General features: G+C 39.5%; 1 protein-coding gene across 5 annotated transcripts; it reads left to right on the forward strand.

The window, feature by feature from the left end:
• The first annotated feature begins 4851 nt into the window (after positions 1-4851).
• On the forward strand, positions 4852-18566 carry LOC113000470 (uncharacterized). Of its 5 annotated transcripts, none has more exons than XM_041012980.1 (8): positions 4852-5201; positions 12586-12717; positions 12883-12985; positions 13298-13376; positions 13740-13791; positions 17664-17709; positions 17796-18134; positions 18212-18566. In XM_041012980.1, exons 3-8 carry the CDS (start codon positions 12923-12925, stop codon positions 18332-18334), a joined length of 702 nt encoding a protein of 233 aa, XP_040868914.1. In that variant the 5' UTR covers positions 4852-5201; positions 12586-12717; positions 12883-12922; the 3' UTR covers positions 18335-18566. The 5 variants fall into 5 exon arrangements, 3 of the variants coding, with proteins under 3 accessions (XP_040868914.1, XP_025982976.1, XP_040868915.1); XR_005890104.1 differs by lacking the exon at positions 4852-5201 and adding an exon at positions 11597-11897 and having other exon boundaries at positions 13541-13791; XM_026127191.2 differs by lacking the exon at positions 4852-5201 and adding an exon at positions 11597-11897.
• Positions 18567-18840: the final 274 nt, after the last annotated feature.

Raw genomic sequence — 18840 nt, forward strand, 5'->3', positions numbered from 1 at the left:
ACCACACATGGGGAAATTTTGAAAGCTGTTGTTAGATGTCTCTAATGACTCATCAGGATTTTCAAGTTTATGCCATTATTGTAAACCACAATTACAATGCTAAATAATGGATGAATTTGACATCCTTTGTCTCTCTCATCCTTTCACAAACACATTTTTGCTTATTCAACTTCCACCGGAATGTGAGTGTAAGCCATTGGTTTGTTTGCTCAAAGCGACCTGCGCTCCTGAGTGTTGACTTCCAAGACCGTTCAATCAGAGATTACTCGTCCTGCACGTTGGAAAAAGGCATTTGATTGACTGTGTTTTCAAGTAAAAATATAAACATTCATGTGACCTCATTTTATCATTCTGGAAAGTTTGTCTTTTTTAGAGAGAAGTGAATTATCGAGAATAGGAGTCATTTGACTTAATCCATCAACTGAAAAAAAATCCTTCAATTATTTCTCTAGAATCAATAGCTTCTTTCGTTCTTCCTTGCTACAAGGTTGTGAAAATAAGACAACGATTGATACCTCGAAGCCCTACACTGGGGCAATGAGGGGCATTGTGCATGAACCTCAAGTGAACCTAAGGGCAGATTAGAAGTTCCCACCCAATAGGTTCCCAGCTACAAGGTCATGACGAAAGATAAAAATTGGTACCTCAAAGCCTTACACTGGGGCAATGAGGGGCACCGTGCATGATCCTTAAGTAAACCTAGGGGCAGATTAGAAGTTCTCACCCAATAGGTTCCCAACTACAAGGTCATGACGAAAGATAAAAATTGGTACCTCAAAGCCTTACACTGGGGCAATGAGGGGCATCGTGCATAAGCCTCAAGTGAACATAGGGGCAGATCAAAAGTTCTCACCCGTCGATGTTTTTAAACAAAAAAAGGGGGGGACAAACCCTAGGATTTCAATGGATTGATTAAACGTCAAACGGCTTCATTATCATCACTCCAAAATGGCCAAGTGGCTAAATCAAACAAAACATACACTTAGAGGGAGTTCCCGGAGAGATTTGCAAAAGATAGGATAAGGTTGCATGAATTATCACCTTTTTCAAATGGACAGTCAATTTGTGTTTTCCAAAAAAAATTAAATCAAAATCAAAATCACAAAACAAGGAAAGAATGACATGAACATTGTACAACTTTCCATTACATTGCATTATTTCATATGAAGTCCGCATTTACCAAATTTCACAACAAAGGTTGTATGCATCTGCATCCCTAAAAATCATGTTAACTACATAGATTTCCTACATCTAAATGTCCAATCTTGTGAATTTGGGATGACCGGCCCTTTCGATAAGTCGATCTCTTGATTTCTCATAAGGGTGGACCCTTGGGTACTAGTACCTATCTTCTTCAGAGGGCTTCATGTCCTCGCCATCAGAGGGCTGCACGCCCTCGCCTTCAGAGGGCCGCACGCCCTCGCCTTCATAGGGCTACACGCCCTCACCTTTAGAGGGCTGCACGCCCTCGCCTTTAGAGGACTATACATCCTCACCTTCTGAGGACTATACGTCCTCACATTCAGAGGACTACACATCCTCGCCTGCAGAGGACTACACATCCTCACCATCAGAGGACTACACGTCCTCACCTTCAGAGGGCTGCATGCCCTCAGCTTAAGAGGACTACACGTCCTCACCTTCATAGGGCTACATGCCCTCACCTTTAGAGGACTACACGTCCTCACCTTCATAGGGCTACATGCCCTCACCTTTAGAGGACTAGACTTCCTCACCTTCAGAGGACTAGACTTCCTCGCCTTTAGAGGACTAGATGTCCTCACCTTTAGAGGACTTCACGTCCTCACCTTCCTAGGGCTACATGCCCTCACCTTTAGAGGACTACACGTCCTCACCTTCCTAGGGCTACATGCCCTCACCTTTAGAGGACTAGACTTCCTCGCCTTCAGAGGACTAGACTTCCTCGCCTTTAGAGGACTAGACGTCCTCGCCTTCAGAGGGCTGCACGCCCTCGTCTTCAGAGGGCCGCACGCCCTCGCCTTCAGAGGATTACACGCCTTCACCATCAGAGGACTACACGTCCTTGCCTTCGTAGGGCTAGACGCCCTCACCTTCCGAGGACTATATGTCCTCACCTTCAGAGGACTACACGTCCTAACCTTCAGAGGACTACACGTCCTTGTCTTCAGAGGACAACACGTCCTCGCCTTCGCCTTCGTAGGGCTACATGCCCTCACCTTCAAAGGACTACACGTTCTCACCATCAGAGGGCTACACGCCCTCACCTTCAGAGGACTACACATCCTCCATTTCAGAGGACTACACGTCCTCGACTTCAGAGGGCTTCACGTCCTCGCCTTCAGAGAGCTGCACTTCCTCGCCTTCAGAGGACTGCACGTCCTCATCTTCAGAGGATTACACGTCCTCATCTTTAGAGGACTTCACGTCTTCGCCTTCAGAGGGCTGCATGTCCTCACCTTCAGAGGGCTGCACGTCCTCGCCTTCAGAGGGCTACGTGCTCTCACCTTCACTGGGATCCATATCCGCACATTAAGAGAATTTAAGGTCCTCTACCCTTAATGCTTAACCGACACTTGCACTCCCGGTTAAGGGGCCAGTAGTTTCCTTTTATCAGTTCCTGGGCTACCCCCTGATCCCGGAGGAGGGCCAACTCTCATACCCTAATTTCGTTCGGGGACTATTGCTTGATGGCATGCAACCTTTGATTGACCGCTTCGAAGCACTTAGCACCCTTTGTTGCACAATATGTGAAGTCCCGAGACGTGCCAGAAATCAAAAGAAAACATGGTTACGCGATCTGTGAAATTCCGTAATGTGGCGGAAACCAAAAGGAAGTATTGTTACGCAATCCGTGAGTTTCTGTAACTTCTTCGAAAGCTAAAAAAGAGTAAATATATGATTCATAAGGTTCCGTAGCCTTACGGAAAGAAAATAAGTATTGTTACGAAATTCGTAAAGTTTCATAATGTTACGGAAAAAGAATCACAAAAAAAGCAAAAGGGGGTGCATTTAGTAAAAAAGGGGTGTAAATAGCAACCAGGCCCACATGGGCCTTCCAGATTCTTCCTCCAGAAGGCGGTTGCTTCTGGAGGAAGCAACCTGGCTCGCCTGGGCGAGCTGGGTGGCAAGCTCTTCCCCTATTTTGCTATAAATAGGGGGAGGAATGAAGAAGGAAGGGGTTCAGCCTTCTTGGCATTTCGTATTCTCTTAAAATTGGTGAGGAAAATTGTTTCCGAGAAGAAAATCCAAGCCGAGGCGCTTCCGTAACGTTTCTGTGGGTAATTACGCGAAGATTTTCAACCGTTCTTCGACATTCATCGTTCGTTCTTCGTTTTCTTCGGTCTTCAACTGGTAAGTACCCCAAAACCGAGCTTTTCAATTCATTCTATGTACCCGTGGTGGTCCCCATTTGTTTCATGTACTTTTATTCTCGTTTTCATTTACTTTCCGTACCCCCTTTTGGCGTACTTCAGTCATCTATTTAAGTCATTTCTCGCCTAATAAAAAAATAAAATAAATTTCCACCGATCATTTGATTTGTAATATCCGTTAATTTCTGTTAAAATGAATTCCGACCGTTCGGTCGTGCCGTAACCACGTTGGAAATAAAAAAAGAGGTAAAATAATAATATAATAATAAAAAAATACCTTTTAGTAAAATGAAGCGAAAAAATCAATCGGACGTTTTCTCTTTGGGATTTCTCATTCTTAATTGAATTGACTAATAACTAAAGTGAAACTAAGACTAAAATCAACTCACCTAGTCAAGCTCGTTCAAAAAAGTCACTAAAAAGGGTTTGAAAGTTTATCATCTCAGTTTTCCTTACCAAGTAAATGGATCATTTTTAAGGTCCAACGCCTTAAAATGATCACCTTTCAAAAAAGAACTACGTAGGTCTGATTTCCTCTTAAGATGGAGGGTACGTAGGAGCAAGAGCCCCGCTTTTGTCGACCTCAAAAATAAAAAAGGAAATAAAAGTTAAGATAACACAATTTCACAATTCTGAAAAATAGGTTGTTGTCCTTTGAGACAAACGTGAGAGGTGCTAATACCTTCCTCAAACGTAAATACAACTTCCGAACTTAGAATTTTTGTTTTGACCGGTTTCCTTTGGTTTTTCCGACGTTTTCCACAAATAAACATTGGTGGCGACTCCGCGCATCTTTCCTCCTTTGGAAAGCGCACCCGTGAGCCTCGCCTCGCTCGCCCGCAAAAGGGCATGTTGCGACACCAACTATGCGAGCACAACGAGAAAGGGAGGCTATCACGCAGCTACTATGCATACCGGGGCAAGATTTCACCCGTGCCGCTGCAAAGAGACGAGTGTGGATCATGCGCACCAACATGACCACTCTTACACAGATATAAATGACGTTGCTACTTAGCAATATTCTGCCCAGCGACCATAATGCCGATCTCCCCCTGCGGAAGTATCAGTTGGTCTGTGCCATCCCGACATAGGTAGGTATGCATTATTTCCAACTAATTTCTAATGCCATCTACTATTTGCAGGGGTTGCACCCACAAGACACCCAGTGGACCCGGAGAAGTCCAACAGGGCCCTGGGGTTTCCAGCTCTGGTTACGGGCCTCTGTCAGTCCTACAGGGTGCCCGTTCCCCCCAGCAAGGTCATGCCACCATGACATAGGTAAGTGTACACATCGCTCAATTGATTTCTGATGTCATCTATTATTTGTAGGGGTAGCGCCCACAAGTCACCCAGTGGACCCGGAGGAGCCCAACAGGACCCTGGGGTTTCTAGCTCTGGTTACGGGCCTCTATCAGTCCTACAGGGCGCCCGTCCCCCCAGCAAGTTCATGCCGTCGTAACATAGGTAAGTATGCACATCGCTCAATTGATTTCTGATGTCATCTATTGTTTGCAGAGATCGTGCCCGCAAAACACCTAGTGGACCCGGAGAAGTCCAACAGGGTCTTGGGGTTTCCAGCTCTGATTACGGGCTTCTGTCAGTTCTACGGAGTGCCTGTCACCCTGGCAAGGTCATCAGGTCCCCTACTAATAAAGCTTTCATCAAGAAGTACTGCGCCCCCAGGCAAGCGCAGGGCGAAACACCACAACAGCTTGGGGATGGCTGGCAGCGGGCAACAAACGAACCACCACCACCTCTAGAGTTCATCTCAGCTCATCCACAAAAAAGGTTAGAGCATTGCCTACGACACATGGCCGACCAATAGGCGACCATAGTCCAAAGCCAAAGGTAAGCAAAGTACTAGGTCCGTGACCGACAAGTCATTATGCGTCTAGCTTAAGACGTTAAAGAAGCGCTACTAGGAGGCAGCCTAGTACCTTTTAAATCTCTGCTTGTTATTTGATCACCTTTGTTTCTCCAGTCATAGTAGGACACACCTAGTTGTTCATGATCCTAGGAATTTAAATAAAACAAGCACAAGCTCGGAAGGTAGTCATACCTCACAAAATATATATATGTATGTTTAGGTAGCAAGATACCTTGGATATGCATGTATATAGCAAAAATACCTCACAAAATATATATATGTATGTTTAGGTAGCAAGATACCTTGGATATGCATGTATGTGGCAAAAAATACCTCAATATATATATGTATGTTTAGGTAGCAAGATACCTTGGATATGCATGTATATAACAAGACTACCTCACAAAAATATACACATGTTTAGGTAGCAAAATACCTCATGAAAAAAAAACAAAAAGAGAACAAAAAATATATCTTTCGGCTGAAAAGCCAACATGCTTTTGAAGAGAAATAACTTCCAGCTTTTCTTTGAAAAAAAAAAGATTCACTGATCATAACTAGTTTTTTGAAAAAAATGTGTATACACTTGAAGGGTGAATGCTGTGAAAATTTTCCCGAACGCCCAAAATGGACTCAGATGAATGCATAAATTGATAAAGGAGCATATTTTGGAAACACTGGTTTTACTTAAAATAGGGAAAATGAATCCTGAGCCCTAGTGTCACATGACCATAAAAACTTGATGCTTGAGGCCACATGGGTGCATGCATGACCAGTTTTGCATAAAATTTCCTAATCATCATTGTTGCATGTGTATCATGGAAATAATGTGGGACATCCCCTTTATCCTTGAACCGCTGGCCAAACCCTGACATATATCATGACCAGCCGTTCTACAATCCTTGAGCCAAAATCCCAACTTATCATAAACCTTGACCCAGGGTGAGAATGTCAATCCTTGCCCTCGGAAAATTCCCAATCAAAGATTGGAAGAAAGCAAAATAAAAAAAGCAAAAGGAGAAAATTCCCGGTCAAAAAATCGGAAGAAAGCAAAAGGAGAAAATTCCCCGATCAAAGATTGAGAGAAAGCAAAAAAGACAGAAAATTCCCGATCAAACATCGGAAGAAAACAAAAGAAATATGCAGAAAGGTCTTTGGACCAGACAATATCTGAACAATACAAAATTGTCACCAAGTAAACAAGAAAAAGAAAGGAAACCACGACCTAAAGTGGTCCTCTCCCTTTGATTGCCAACCAAAATCCTGTGCGTCGGTGACTTGTTCACCTCACACTAAACAAAAACAGAAAAGGAAAGGCCAAGAACACTTAAAGCCAAAATTCCCACCAAAAAAAAACCCATTCCCAAGAAGAAGTCCTATTGATCCATGATCACGCATGTAATCTTTGATTTGATAGGAAATGATTTGCAAAGTCAAGTCATGACATATCTATGGTTCAGAATTAGGATAAAACACTTACCTGTGTGAGATTGATACACTTTGAGTGATTTTCTTCTATTTTTGTTGGACCCAGTGTTTCCTCTAAATGGTTGTTTAGAAACGAAATGCTAACATCCAAGGTCTCATTCATGATTATGAGAAAATTTCATCAGCATACTCTCCTTCCCCGATAGACACATTGTTTTTCATCAAAAATCATATGTTGCTCTGATCAGTTGGAAGTTTTATTACTTTACTAAAGCATGTTCGCATTTTAGTGAAGAAAACACCGAGACTATTTTAGTCTCACAGTTATCAAGGACTACGTAGGTCTGAGTTCCTCATCACAAATTGAGGATACATAGGAGCAAAAGCTGCTTTTGTCGACCACCCCACCTTTGTTACCGTGACCCAAGAGTCTGGTGGCATGGGGAGATACCTGACGGTAACCCACAAACTTTCTTTTGCTATCTCTAAGACTCAACGCATGATAGCATGCAGAGACTAACGTCGTCTTCTGCACCCTTTGTCAATCGCGGCCAACAAGCCCGTTGACACGTGGAGATTTACGTCATCTTCCGCGCAGACAACCTCTGTCAAGCACTAACCTGTGAAGTTAGGGGGCAGGCAGAAATACCCAAGTGGTTATCCATATAAACATTCTTTTGATATCTCTAAGACTCAACGCATGATAGCATGTAGAGACTAACATCGTATTCTGCACCCTTTGTCAATCGCGGCCAACAAGCCCGTTGACATGCAGAGATTTACGTCATCTTCCGCACAGACAACCTCTGTCAGTACTAACCCGTGAAGTTAGGGGGCAGGCAGAAATACCCAAGTGGTTATTCGTATAAACATTCTTTTGCTATCCATCAGACCCAGAGCACGATAGCATGCTGAGACTAACATCGTCTTCTGCACCTTTTGTCGTCCTGACCCGTGAAGTCAGGTGACATGCGGGGAACCTTATGGTCCCGCACCTTTTGCCAACCAGGGGTAAACGAGCCCGTTGACGTGCAGAGACTAACATCGTTTCCTGCACCTTTTGTCATCCTGACCCGTGAAGTCAGGTGACATGCGGGGCAACCTTATGGTCCCGCACCTTTTGTCAACCAGAGGCAAGCGAGCACATTGACATGCGGGGAACCATTTGGTCTCATACTTTTTTCACATTTTGTCATCCAGAGGCGGCGGGCCCGATGACATGCGAGGGAACCATTTGGTCCCGCATCTTTTTTTTCACTATCCAGAGACAATCAAGTCCGGAGCCCCGTGAATTGATTGCCCAGCGCTGTTCATCCATCCTCCACCATCAAGTCCGAAGCCCCATGAATTGATTGCCTAGCGCTGTTCATGCCTCCTCCATCATTGAGTCCGGAGCCCCATGAATTGATTGCCTAGCGCTGTTCATGCATCCTCCACCATCAAGTCCAGAGTCCCACGAATTGATTTCCTAGCGCTGTTCGTGCATCCTAAATCATCAAGTCCGGAGCCCCATGAATTGATTGCCTAGCGTTGTTCATGCATCCTCCACCATCAAGTCCGGAGCCCCACGAATTGATTGCCTAGCGCTGTTCATGCATCCTCCACCATCAAGTCCGGAGCCCCAGGAATTGATTGCATAGCACTGTTCGTGCATCATCCACCATCAAGTCCGGAGCCCCATGAATTGATTGCCTAGCGCTGTTCATGCATCATCCACCATTGAGTCTGGAGCCCCATGAATTGATTGCCATTCATGCATCCTCCACCATCGAGTCCGGAGCCCCACGAATTGATTGCCTAGCGCTGTTCGTGCATCCTCCACCATCAAATCTTATTCGGAGCCCCATGAATTGATTGCCATTCATGCATCCTCCACCATCGAGTCCGGAGCCCCACGAATTGATTGCCTAGCGCTGTTCGTGCATCCTCCACCATCAAATCTTATTCGGAGCCCCATGAATTGATTGTCATTCATGCATCCTCCACCATCGAGTCCGGAGCCCCACGAATTGATTGCCTAATGTTGTTCGTGCATCCTCCACCATCAAGTCTTATTCGTAGCCCCATGAATTGATTGCCATTCATGCATCCTCCACCATCGAGTCCGGAGCCCCACGAATTGATTGCCTAGCGCTACTCGTGCATCCTCCACCATCAAATCTTATTCGGAGCCCCTTGAATTGATTGCCATTCATGCATCCTCCACCATTGAGACCGGAACCCTATGAATTGATTGCCTAGCGCTGTTCATGCATCCCCCACCATCAAGTCTGGAGCCCCATGAATTGATTGCCATTCATGCATCCTCCACCATCAAGTCCGGAGCCCTACGAATTGATTGCCTAGCGCTGTTCGTGCATCCTCCACCATCAAATCTGAGTCTGGAGCCCCACGAATTGATTTCCTAGCGTTGTTCGTGCATCCTCCATCATCGAGTCCGAAGTCCCACGAATTGATTGCCTAACACTGTTCATGCGTCCTCTGTTATCAAGTATGGAGCCTCCGGTGAGGGGAAAATATGGTTGTTTTTATTCTCCCATTCGGTTCCTTCAACAAACATGTCTATACGTGTATATTATGTTATTTTTTTTTTGTTTGTTTTGTTTTGTGTTGTGTAGAGAAAGAAGAAGGAGATACGAGAGTCAATTATTTCAAATCGTTTTGGTTGGAACTATTGTGATTGAGATCAATTAAATCCCCATGATGGGCAAAGGATGGCCTTCGGGAATCATCATAGATTAATTACGGAAAAGGCTAAGACGGACGAAATTAGTGTCTTATCTTTACTTTCCTCCTATCTCCGATAAAAGGTATGTAAAGAGGGGCAACTGTCATACCCAAATTTTGTCCAGGGACGATTTTTTGATGGCATGCAACCTTCGCTTGACCGCTTCGAGACACCCATCGTTAAGCAATCCGTGAAGTTCCGCGACATGTCGGGAGTCGAAAGGAAACATTATTGCGCAATCCGTAAAGTTCCGTAACATTCCAGAAGCCAAAGAGGGGGTGGTTCCGTAATCTGTAAAGTTTCATGACATTACAGAAAGAAAACAAGTATCGTTACGTAATCCGTAAGGTTCCGTAACGTTACGGAAAAAGAATCAGCAAAGAAGTGGGGGTGAACTTATCAAGATAGGGGTGTAAATAGCAATTTGAATCTAGGCCCTTCCAGAACATTTTGGAAGTTGGGTTGCTTAAGGAGGAAGCAATTGGGCCGCAAGCTCCTCCACGTTTTTGAAAAATGGTTTTCGGGGCTTCCCTGGCTTCCGTAAAATTTCTGAAAACCTTGGGTAAGCATATTCCACTTAACATTGGTGAAAGAGAAGAGAAAAAAAGATGAAAGTTAAGTCATATATGCTTCCGTAACTTTTCCGTAAATTACGAAAGAAGGTGGGGTGAACTTATCAAGATAGGGGTGTAAATAGCAATTCGAGTCTAGGCCCTTCTAGAACATTTTCAAAGTTGGGTTGCTTAAGGAGGAAACAACTAGGCGGCAAGCTCCTCCACGTTTTTGAAAAATGGTTTCCGGGGCTTCCGTTGCTTCCGTAATGCTTCGTAAAATTTCCGAAAACCTTGGGTAAGCATATTCCACTTAACATTGGTGAAAGGGAAGAGAAAAAAGATGAAAATCAAATCCGAAACACTTCCGTAAGGCTTCCGTAACTTTTCCGTAAAATACGAAAAGGGGGTGAACTTAGTAATTCGGGTGCGCTTAGAAATCTTCTTCATTAAGTCTCTGGGCGGCAAGCACCTCCCTTTTTTCCTATAAATAGGGGAGGGGGGAGTTGTTTCAAAATGTTGAAGACCCCTTGGCTATGCATTTCGGCTATTTTGGGCAAAAAACACGTTTTCGTGAAGAAAAATCGAGTCGAAGTGCTTTCGTAACGCTTTCGTAAGCGATTCTGTGGAAATTCTTCATCGTTCTTCGTCGTTCTTCACCGTTCTTCATCCGTTCTTCGTTCGTTCTTCGTTCTTCAATGGGTAAGTTTTCGAATTCGAGACTTTCAATTCATTTCTTGTTTTGTGTACTTTCACTTTAATTTCGTTTACTTTCAGTTTTCTTTTCTTCTGTTTTTAACGTGCTTTAGTCATTTACTTAAGTCATTTTCTCGCCTAATCAAAAAATAATATAAATTTCCATCGATCATTTGAATTGTAACATCCGTTAATTTCTGTTAAAATGAAATCCGACCGTTAGGTCATGCCGTAACCACATTGGAACCCAAAAGGAGGTAAAATAATAATATAATAATAAAAAATATCTTTTAGTAAAATAAATAAAAAAAAATAATCGGACGTGTTTCTTTGGGATTTCTCTTTCTTAAATCGAATCGACTAATAACCAAAGTGAAACTAAGGCTAAAATCAATTCATAAACCAAACTTTTGTCATCGCCTAAAAAAGCCATTTTCAAAGGTCCAACGCCTTGAAATGGTCTTTTCCGCTTTTATTGGTTAAGTGTAGATTTCTAAAAAGCCTAAAATCAATATGTAACTTTGTTACCTCTTTCAAAAATAAAGAAATTATTAATGGTCCAATGCCTTAATGTTTTCTCACTTTTCAAAAGAATTGAAAGATTGTCTAATGGTCCAACGCCTTAAATGACCTTTCATTCAATAAAAACATATCTTGCAAAAAAGGATAAAAAAATAACTTAACCAAAACACTTTGTTCACAAAAGAACTACGTAGGTCTGATTTTCTCATCACAATTGAGGAATACATAGGAGCAAAGGGAAACGCCCTTGTCGACCACAAAAAGATAAAAATATAAAAAGACATAAAAAAGACATAAGAACGTAAAAAGGGAAGATAACATAAATTGAAGTCATATTTCCACATTTGATTAAAGGTTGCCGTCTCTTGTGACGAACGTGTGGGGTGCTAATACATTCCCCGTGCGTAAATACAACTCCCGAACCTTTCACTTAAAGTTCGTAGATCACGTCTTTTCCGATTTTTCCGACGTTTTCCTCAAATAAACGTTGGTGGCGACTCCGCGCGTATTCCTTTCTTGGAAGACGCACCCGCGAGCCCCGCGTCGCCCTCCCGCCAAAGGGTAGGTTGTGACAGAAAGATCGGACGAGGAAATATAGATTGATTATATTTCTTGAAGGAGACTACCAATTTAGGGTTGTAACATGCGTTGAGATGCTTGAAAGGCCAAGTTAACTCTATTATAAGGGAAAGGAGCTTCTATTTTTACTGCAACAAAAATCTTGGGCATGATATGGACATCTACATGTACAGGTAATTGCTTTTTTCTATATCCATCCCCATAAACACCATTGCCATTAATCAATGGTAATATTATAGGCATGAATGCATGTCAAGCTCATGAAAATTTGACCTATTTCTGGAATACGAATTTTAATCTCTGCATGAAATTTGATAGCATACCTATATCATATTGTTGATCGCTTGATGGACAAAGTTTCAAATTTGTTATCTTTTTCGCCTATTAACTGATGACAAAATATTGTATTTTTCCTGCGTGATTGTTTTAGGATAAAAAGACTGATTATGAATGAAATTAAGTGAAAAAATATTGGGTGATTAATCTAAACAGCTTATGAGTATGATTATAATTCAGGGGAGAGAGGGCATTTTGCAGTCGTGAATGCCGTGACCAGGGAATGATGTTGGAGGAAGGTGGAGATATGCTAAGTGCATTTTGTGGCACTTTTAAAATTATTTATTTTTCACATGGGATATATTTTCATTCCAGCATTTTAATAGATTTGTATTTAGAATTGTATACTTATATGTGTATAGTTTCTTTTTTAAATAACACTGATATTCAAGCACTATGAATATATATATATGTGTATACTAGCAATGTATAGTTTGTATCCCCAAAAAAATTCCAATGCTTTTGTTTCGTCCTTCTATATTTCCTATGTTTGTGTCACTTTCAATCTCACTCCATCTTATACAGGATATAGTAACTATCACAAACTAAACTACACACACAAGATTCGGGGTTTGATCAACCATCATGTCTGACGAAGTCAACAACGTTTTCAAGAAATATCTCAACCAACTTCAGCTTCATCCTCTCAGAACCAAGGTTTCTAATCTCCCTTTTCACCCGCTTTTCATTTTTTTCACTTTAATTTCTAAGAGAATGATTGGGTTGAATTGAGAGAAAGAAAGAAAATTTTTTTATGTATTTATTTTTCACTTTGGTTGTTAAGAGACTAATGGGGCTGTTAAAAAAACAAAACTTTTGCAGTTTTAGGCGATTATTGTGGCAGTTTTGGCTGGTTTTAGTGATGCAGTGGCACAGAAGTTATCTGGGCCAAGAAACTTCAGTTAGAAGGGTACTTCTTTTCATGGTATGTCCATTTGACTTAACTGTGCTTCTTCTAAATTATTTATTATATGTGGGAAATCACTGTTTCAATTTCATTTTCAATTTGGACATTATCTATATGTCTGGATCGAATTTTCTAACAACCAGAATTTTCCATGAAGGTAACTAGAGTATGGTCTTTACCATTAACCATTTCATAACTCTCAAACAATGATCATATGAAAAAAAATACTATGCTACCTGTTTCACTTTTTCTGAAAAGATGAAGCAGAAATGAAGTTTGTAGTGAAATTTTTTTAGTACTGAGCAGTTTTGAAATCAAATTGATTTGCAGCTCTATGGTTTTGCCTACTCTGGGCCCTTTGGACATTTTCTCCACAAATTGATGGATAAAATATTTAAGGGGGAGAAAGGTAATGACACTGTTGCTAAGAAGGTATTGTAAGCTTGTGATGTTGTTGTTTGTTGGTTTGGCCTCTGGCTCTTTCACTTATAGGGACAATATTTTGTATTGTGTTATGTTTTGTGGTACAAGTTTCTAACTAATGCTCTCATGAATGAAATATACTATTATTAGGTGCTCTCAACCATGGGTATTTTAGGGATCATTTGATGTAGCTATATGTTTAAGGACACCCTCCCAAGACCAACTAAACCTTGACGTCCTATAACTATACCACCTAGCTAACTGCATTTTGATGATGTCCATCAGTCACCACGTCAGACACATGTAGGCTGAAGTAGTAACTTGTGGTTTTGTGGAATTGTGTCCCCAGGATTAGACCTCTCCAGAGGAGCATTCCGAAACAATTATTTGGTCTGGAAAAGGTACTTTGTTGTAATTTTATTTTCATTCTTTTGAAATTTCCTGTTTATTGAAGTAGAAATAAATCATACTTTGACTGTCTGATTTAGGTGGTCTCCAATGTTATCTTTTTCATGTCCATTCTTTGTTAATTTTAGTTAATCGCAGGTATATTAGGCATTAAAAGCTTAATAGATTGTAGAAGCTGCTCAAAGAACAGTTCCTGTTTTCCTGTACCAATTGACAAATCACAGATGTTTTCAAAGCACTGGCTCTTGGAGCATTTTCTGTTTTCATAACTCATGAGTATATGAAAATCTGAACACCGTAATATCAAATTAAAATGCTGAATACTAAATCCATTAAGTGATAAAATTGATACGAGTAGGTTGTCTTATGTTATCAACTCGCTGATAATTTAGTTTGTTCAATTAATATTAATGTATGAGAGATGTAGTAAATCATACTATCTTCTACAGATAAGGATATGAAGCTGATCTTAGATATTTCCTGGGAATTTGAATAGCTTATATGCCAAGGAAATGTTACCGTTTCTGATAGCAACCTGGACTATGAGGAACATGGAGAACATAACAACAAAGTGGACCACAACAGGTCCAGTAGGACCATCAGAAAGCCTACATGCTTCAAGGATTTTATTTGAACCCACTATCCCATTCCGCAATAAAGGAATGTTTTCATTCTGTTATGATAATTCTATTATTAGTGATTAGCACTACAGGGCCAAAGTTAATTTTATCTTTGTGTAGGAGTTAGCATATAAATTTAATAGAGTGGGAATGAAATAGACACAAAAAATATTCAGTTTTACCTTCCTATTTTTCCTCATCTTCTATCCTTTACTAAGCTTTGGGGTCTATAAGTTTTTCCCTACTAACTTGAACCTTAGATATATTATCCGAAATACTACTTTGGAAAATTTACTACTGTAGTTCCAACTAATTTTAATAACACTTAATTTAATTATTATTGGTTTTTCTCGAAAATTAAAAAACCCAACTACATGTTATATAGAGATAAATAAGAACTATAAAAACTTGCTAATACATGCTATCTAATAATTTTTCCTAACTTTGACAATTTGAACTCGAGCATATAATTAAATGTTTCAGAAGAGGCTACATATTAGCAATATGATCTTTCACTATATGGTCATGATATGCAATACCATATTTCGGGTATGAATACGTTTTCCCTTGGTCTCAAACCTAAAACAATGAACAAAAACTAAATATGAGCTATTACTTGATTTAGTAAGTAGAGTAACTTTTGTACATAAAATAAAATTTACCTGCTTCTTATACTATTTTAATCTACGTTAAATTTTCTTTTAATTATCTTTTAAAAAACTTTTTTTTTTTTAATCTAGGTTAGGATAATTGCCTTCCAAGCAATAGACCCGGGAGGGCGAGCCCTGGTGCAGCGGTAAAGTTGTGCCTTGGTGACTTGTTGGTCATGGGTTCGAATCTGGAAACGGCCTCTTTGCATATGCAAGGGTAAGGCTGCGTACAACATCCCTCCCCCATACCTTCGCATAGCGAAGAGCCTCTGGGCAATGGGGTACGAAGTTTTTTTTTTATCTTTTAAAAAACTATTAATTATACTAACAAATACTATATTTAAGACTAATGTTATCTTTTTCTGGAAATGAGCAGGAGCGAAATGATTAACATGTATTAAGGAGAGATCTTCTCCTTTCAACCAACCCCACCTCCATGTTATGCTTGCAACTTTGTGGAAGGCCTCAGAAGCATGCTTTTGAGTAGCCACTAATATATTGTACTATTTTTCTTTTAACTCTTTTAAAATGTTAAGAAAACCTTTGTCGTTGGAGATCAAAAACACGTGCGCTGGTGGTGGGTGTTTAGAACTCCAATTCTCGAGTTTCTTCTAAAGACGTCTGTCCGCGCTATTTTTTCCTGTTGTAAGCAAAAAATTACATGAAGATCGTAAAGTGTAGATGAATTACATACAATATTCATACCTTTAGTTTTGGTGTAACGGATGCTTGTGAGACGAAGAAGTTCCTTAAAGTTTCGTTTTGAGAAAGAAGTACTATGATCGAACGCGTAGATGTTATCACCTTCGATCCCATTTACTGTCAACGCCTCCTTGATGGCAGGGAAGACGTTACGAACTTGGAAACCGGCGGGTACAAAGCAGTTTTCTGTATCCCACCAGACTGACACGGGTGCCTTTCATCACGAATACAGCTTATTGGTCTGATGCCCCAAAGAAAGGTGTCTGGGAGCTGTGAGGCAAGAAAATCTACTTAAGCAAATTGAGGCACATTATTTGAAGTTTATAAGGTATAGAGTTACTAGTGATCTTGGCCCTGTATTAGTTTATAAGAAACACCAAGTTTTAAAGTTACCAGAAATTTTTTGTTCTTAGCCCTGTATTAATATTGATATATAATGTTGCAAATATTTTATAAGATAGCATATATTGATGTTTGTCTAGATTCAAGTGATACAATATCATAATATGTGCCAGGTTATAGTTCTTAGACATTGTGTCATTCTCAAGTTAACCAGGTCACAATCTATTAGTTCATGTAAGTTTTCCACATTAGGTATACTGAGTGCCTGTAAAATGAGTCAATGCTGAGAATACATACCTAAACCAATGGGATCAGAACCCTTCATAATTTTCAGCCTTTTGCAAGTGCCAATGAACATTCTGCAACAAAAGTAGAATTTGTAGTTGAGTGTATAAAGTATGCAAACCAGTAGGGCAAAGTAAAAATCTCATCCCATTAGTCATTCAGTTCATTTTTTTGGTACAAACACAGAATAATCTCCATGAACACTTGATGTCACCATAGAAAAGCAAATTAACACGAGCCAACAGGTAATATAGTTGAATTAGACTTAAATATCCTATTCAGCAGCAAGAACCATGGTCATGATCAAATGTATGTATTGATGAAAAAGCATAGTCATGATCAAATGTTGGTGTCTTCAATAAACATGTTCTTCAATATGATATAGCTCATACATCAACTGTTAATTCTTAATACTCTGATAAGGAAATGTATCTTTCATTTTTTTTAAAAGGAGATGCCATCGGTAACTGCTGGCTGTTACCAAACCATATTAAATAATTTCATATTAGGGACTATACTGATTATTTCAACTGTTGTTTTCATATGGTGTTTATTTGTGCATGTTAATCTTCCTCATGAAATTTTGTTATTCATCATTGTATTAGTGTAACAATGAAAACACTATTATTGTGTTGTCGACCAATGCCACAATTAAAGAGGACCACCCTGTACTATGATATATAGTTACTTATGTTGGCTTTCTTTCACAACAAATATGTTGTTTGATTATTTTATTTTCTATGTAGTTGTTTGGTTATTCATATTTTTTCCTGGTATTGATTTCTTCAGTCGGAGACGAGTCTTTCTTACATACATTTTTTAAGCATTCGAAAAAGCTGAAATATTGTTTAATTCCCTCTATGTTTGATCAACAATTGTAGGTTATATGCATCTAAATGTCCTAATCTAGAATTACACATACCTCTAAAATGACTAAACAAAATTACAATATATATCTTCATTTCTATCAGATCATGCCATTTTTGTATCATTTCGCCAACCTGGAATGCTGTTTAATTTCCTCCATGTTTGATCAGCAATGCCAGAACCTAATATATTGTTTCGACAATTTTATTGCTAATCTAGAATTGCATATGCCTCTAAAATTACTAAACATAATTACACTTTATGTACCTGCTTTATAGATTAAATTTAATTGCTTTGTTTCTTCCTAAGTCCACATGTTTGATTATTATCTATCTAAATAACACAACTATGTTGCTTTTTATGTCCAATCTCATTCTGGGTGGAACTTCCATTTATCAGAAAACCAGCAATCATGCAGTTCAGAGCCACATTCCACAATGATAGGGTAATATTGCATTGAAACTCATTTCTTTGCTTTTTTTTTTTTTGCAGATTATTTATTATAATTTTACACACAATATTTTCTTGCAGGACATAATAAAAGTCCCATTTTTTTACCACATTAGGTGGGCACCAAAATATCTCGAATATGTCCGCTTCAAATATAATGGAGCTATATACCAAATCCAAGTCAGACTCCATAAGGGAAAAGTTTTTTTTGCTGAAGGACTGAAACAGTTTAGAAAAGAATTAGCCATTTATGAATCTACCATCATTCATTTCTTTGCCATTGACCACATCTTAGTATTCGACCTTCATTTCAGTCCACCACTAGAACAGCAGACCTCCGAAAGATCATGGATGATATCCATGCAGCATATTTGGACACTTGAAATAACGCAATCAATGATTGACGCACTGCACCCTTTGGTAATGATAACAAAATTTTTATTATGACTTATATAAATACAAACTTAAATATAATTATTATTTATCCTCTTTTGTAGAATCTTTCAAGCTGTGTAACTAGACATCTAAATGGCTGCGATCAACACATGACAATCCTTAGAAGATTAGGGCCTCCGTTACAGTGGAATGTTATTGTTCTTGATATTGGTTGGAATTGGTGAAAAATATGTTGTGCAACCTTGGTATAAATTCCTTGAAGAAAGTAATTTTTCTCATGGTGATGAAATCTCATTCTACTACAGACATCATGAACAAATTTGGGAAATTATTATTAGAAGTCAAAAGGATTGGGACAACAGTGATACTGATAGTGACTAAATTAAGTTTAGGTTTTTTGTTTTGTTTACTAACATTGCCTTGGTCAATGAGTAATCTAGCTTTTTTTAATGCAAATAATCTAATTATTATTAATGTTACATATATTTTTATTTTTGTACTATTTTTCATTTTAATATTGTATTATAGAATAAATAAATATTCATACAAAATAAATTACAAGTGACCCATGCATACGCACGGGTTACCAACTAGTTATTAAAAAAGTATGTCCGGTCAAGTGTCAATATTTGTGCACCACGCGTCACCATTAGTGAAATTTTAAAAAACTTTTTCTTTTACTTTTGTCTTTCTTCCTTTTTAGTTTTATTGTTTCTTTTTGTTTTATTTA

The sequence above is a fragment of the Glycine max genome, chromosome 19, assembly GCF_000004515.6.
Source record: "Glycine max cultivar Williams 82 chromosome 19, Glycine_max_v4.0, whole genome shotgun sequence".
NCBI lineage: Eukaryota > Viridiplantae > Streptophyta > Magnoliopsida > Fabales > Fabaceae > Glycine > Glycine max.

Bases quoted from the DNA above. Each gene is read 5' to 3' on its own strand.
- LOC113000470 (XM_041012980.1), top strand. From the start codon at position 12,923: ATGCAGTGGCACAGAAGTTATCTGGGCCAAGAAACTTCAGTTAGAAGG. The intron at 13,792-17,663 runs GTACTTTGTTGT...TCCATTTATCAG, and splicing joins AATTATTTGGTCTGGAAAAG to AAAACCAGCAATCATGCAGT. The intron at 18,135-18,211 runs GTAATGATAACA...CCTCTTTTGTAG, and splicing joins TTGACGCACTGCACCCTTTG to AATCTTTCAAGCTGTGTAAC.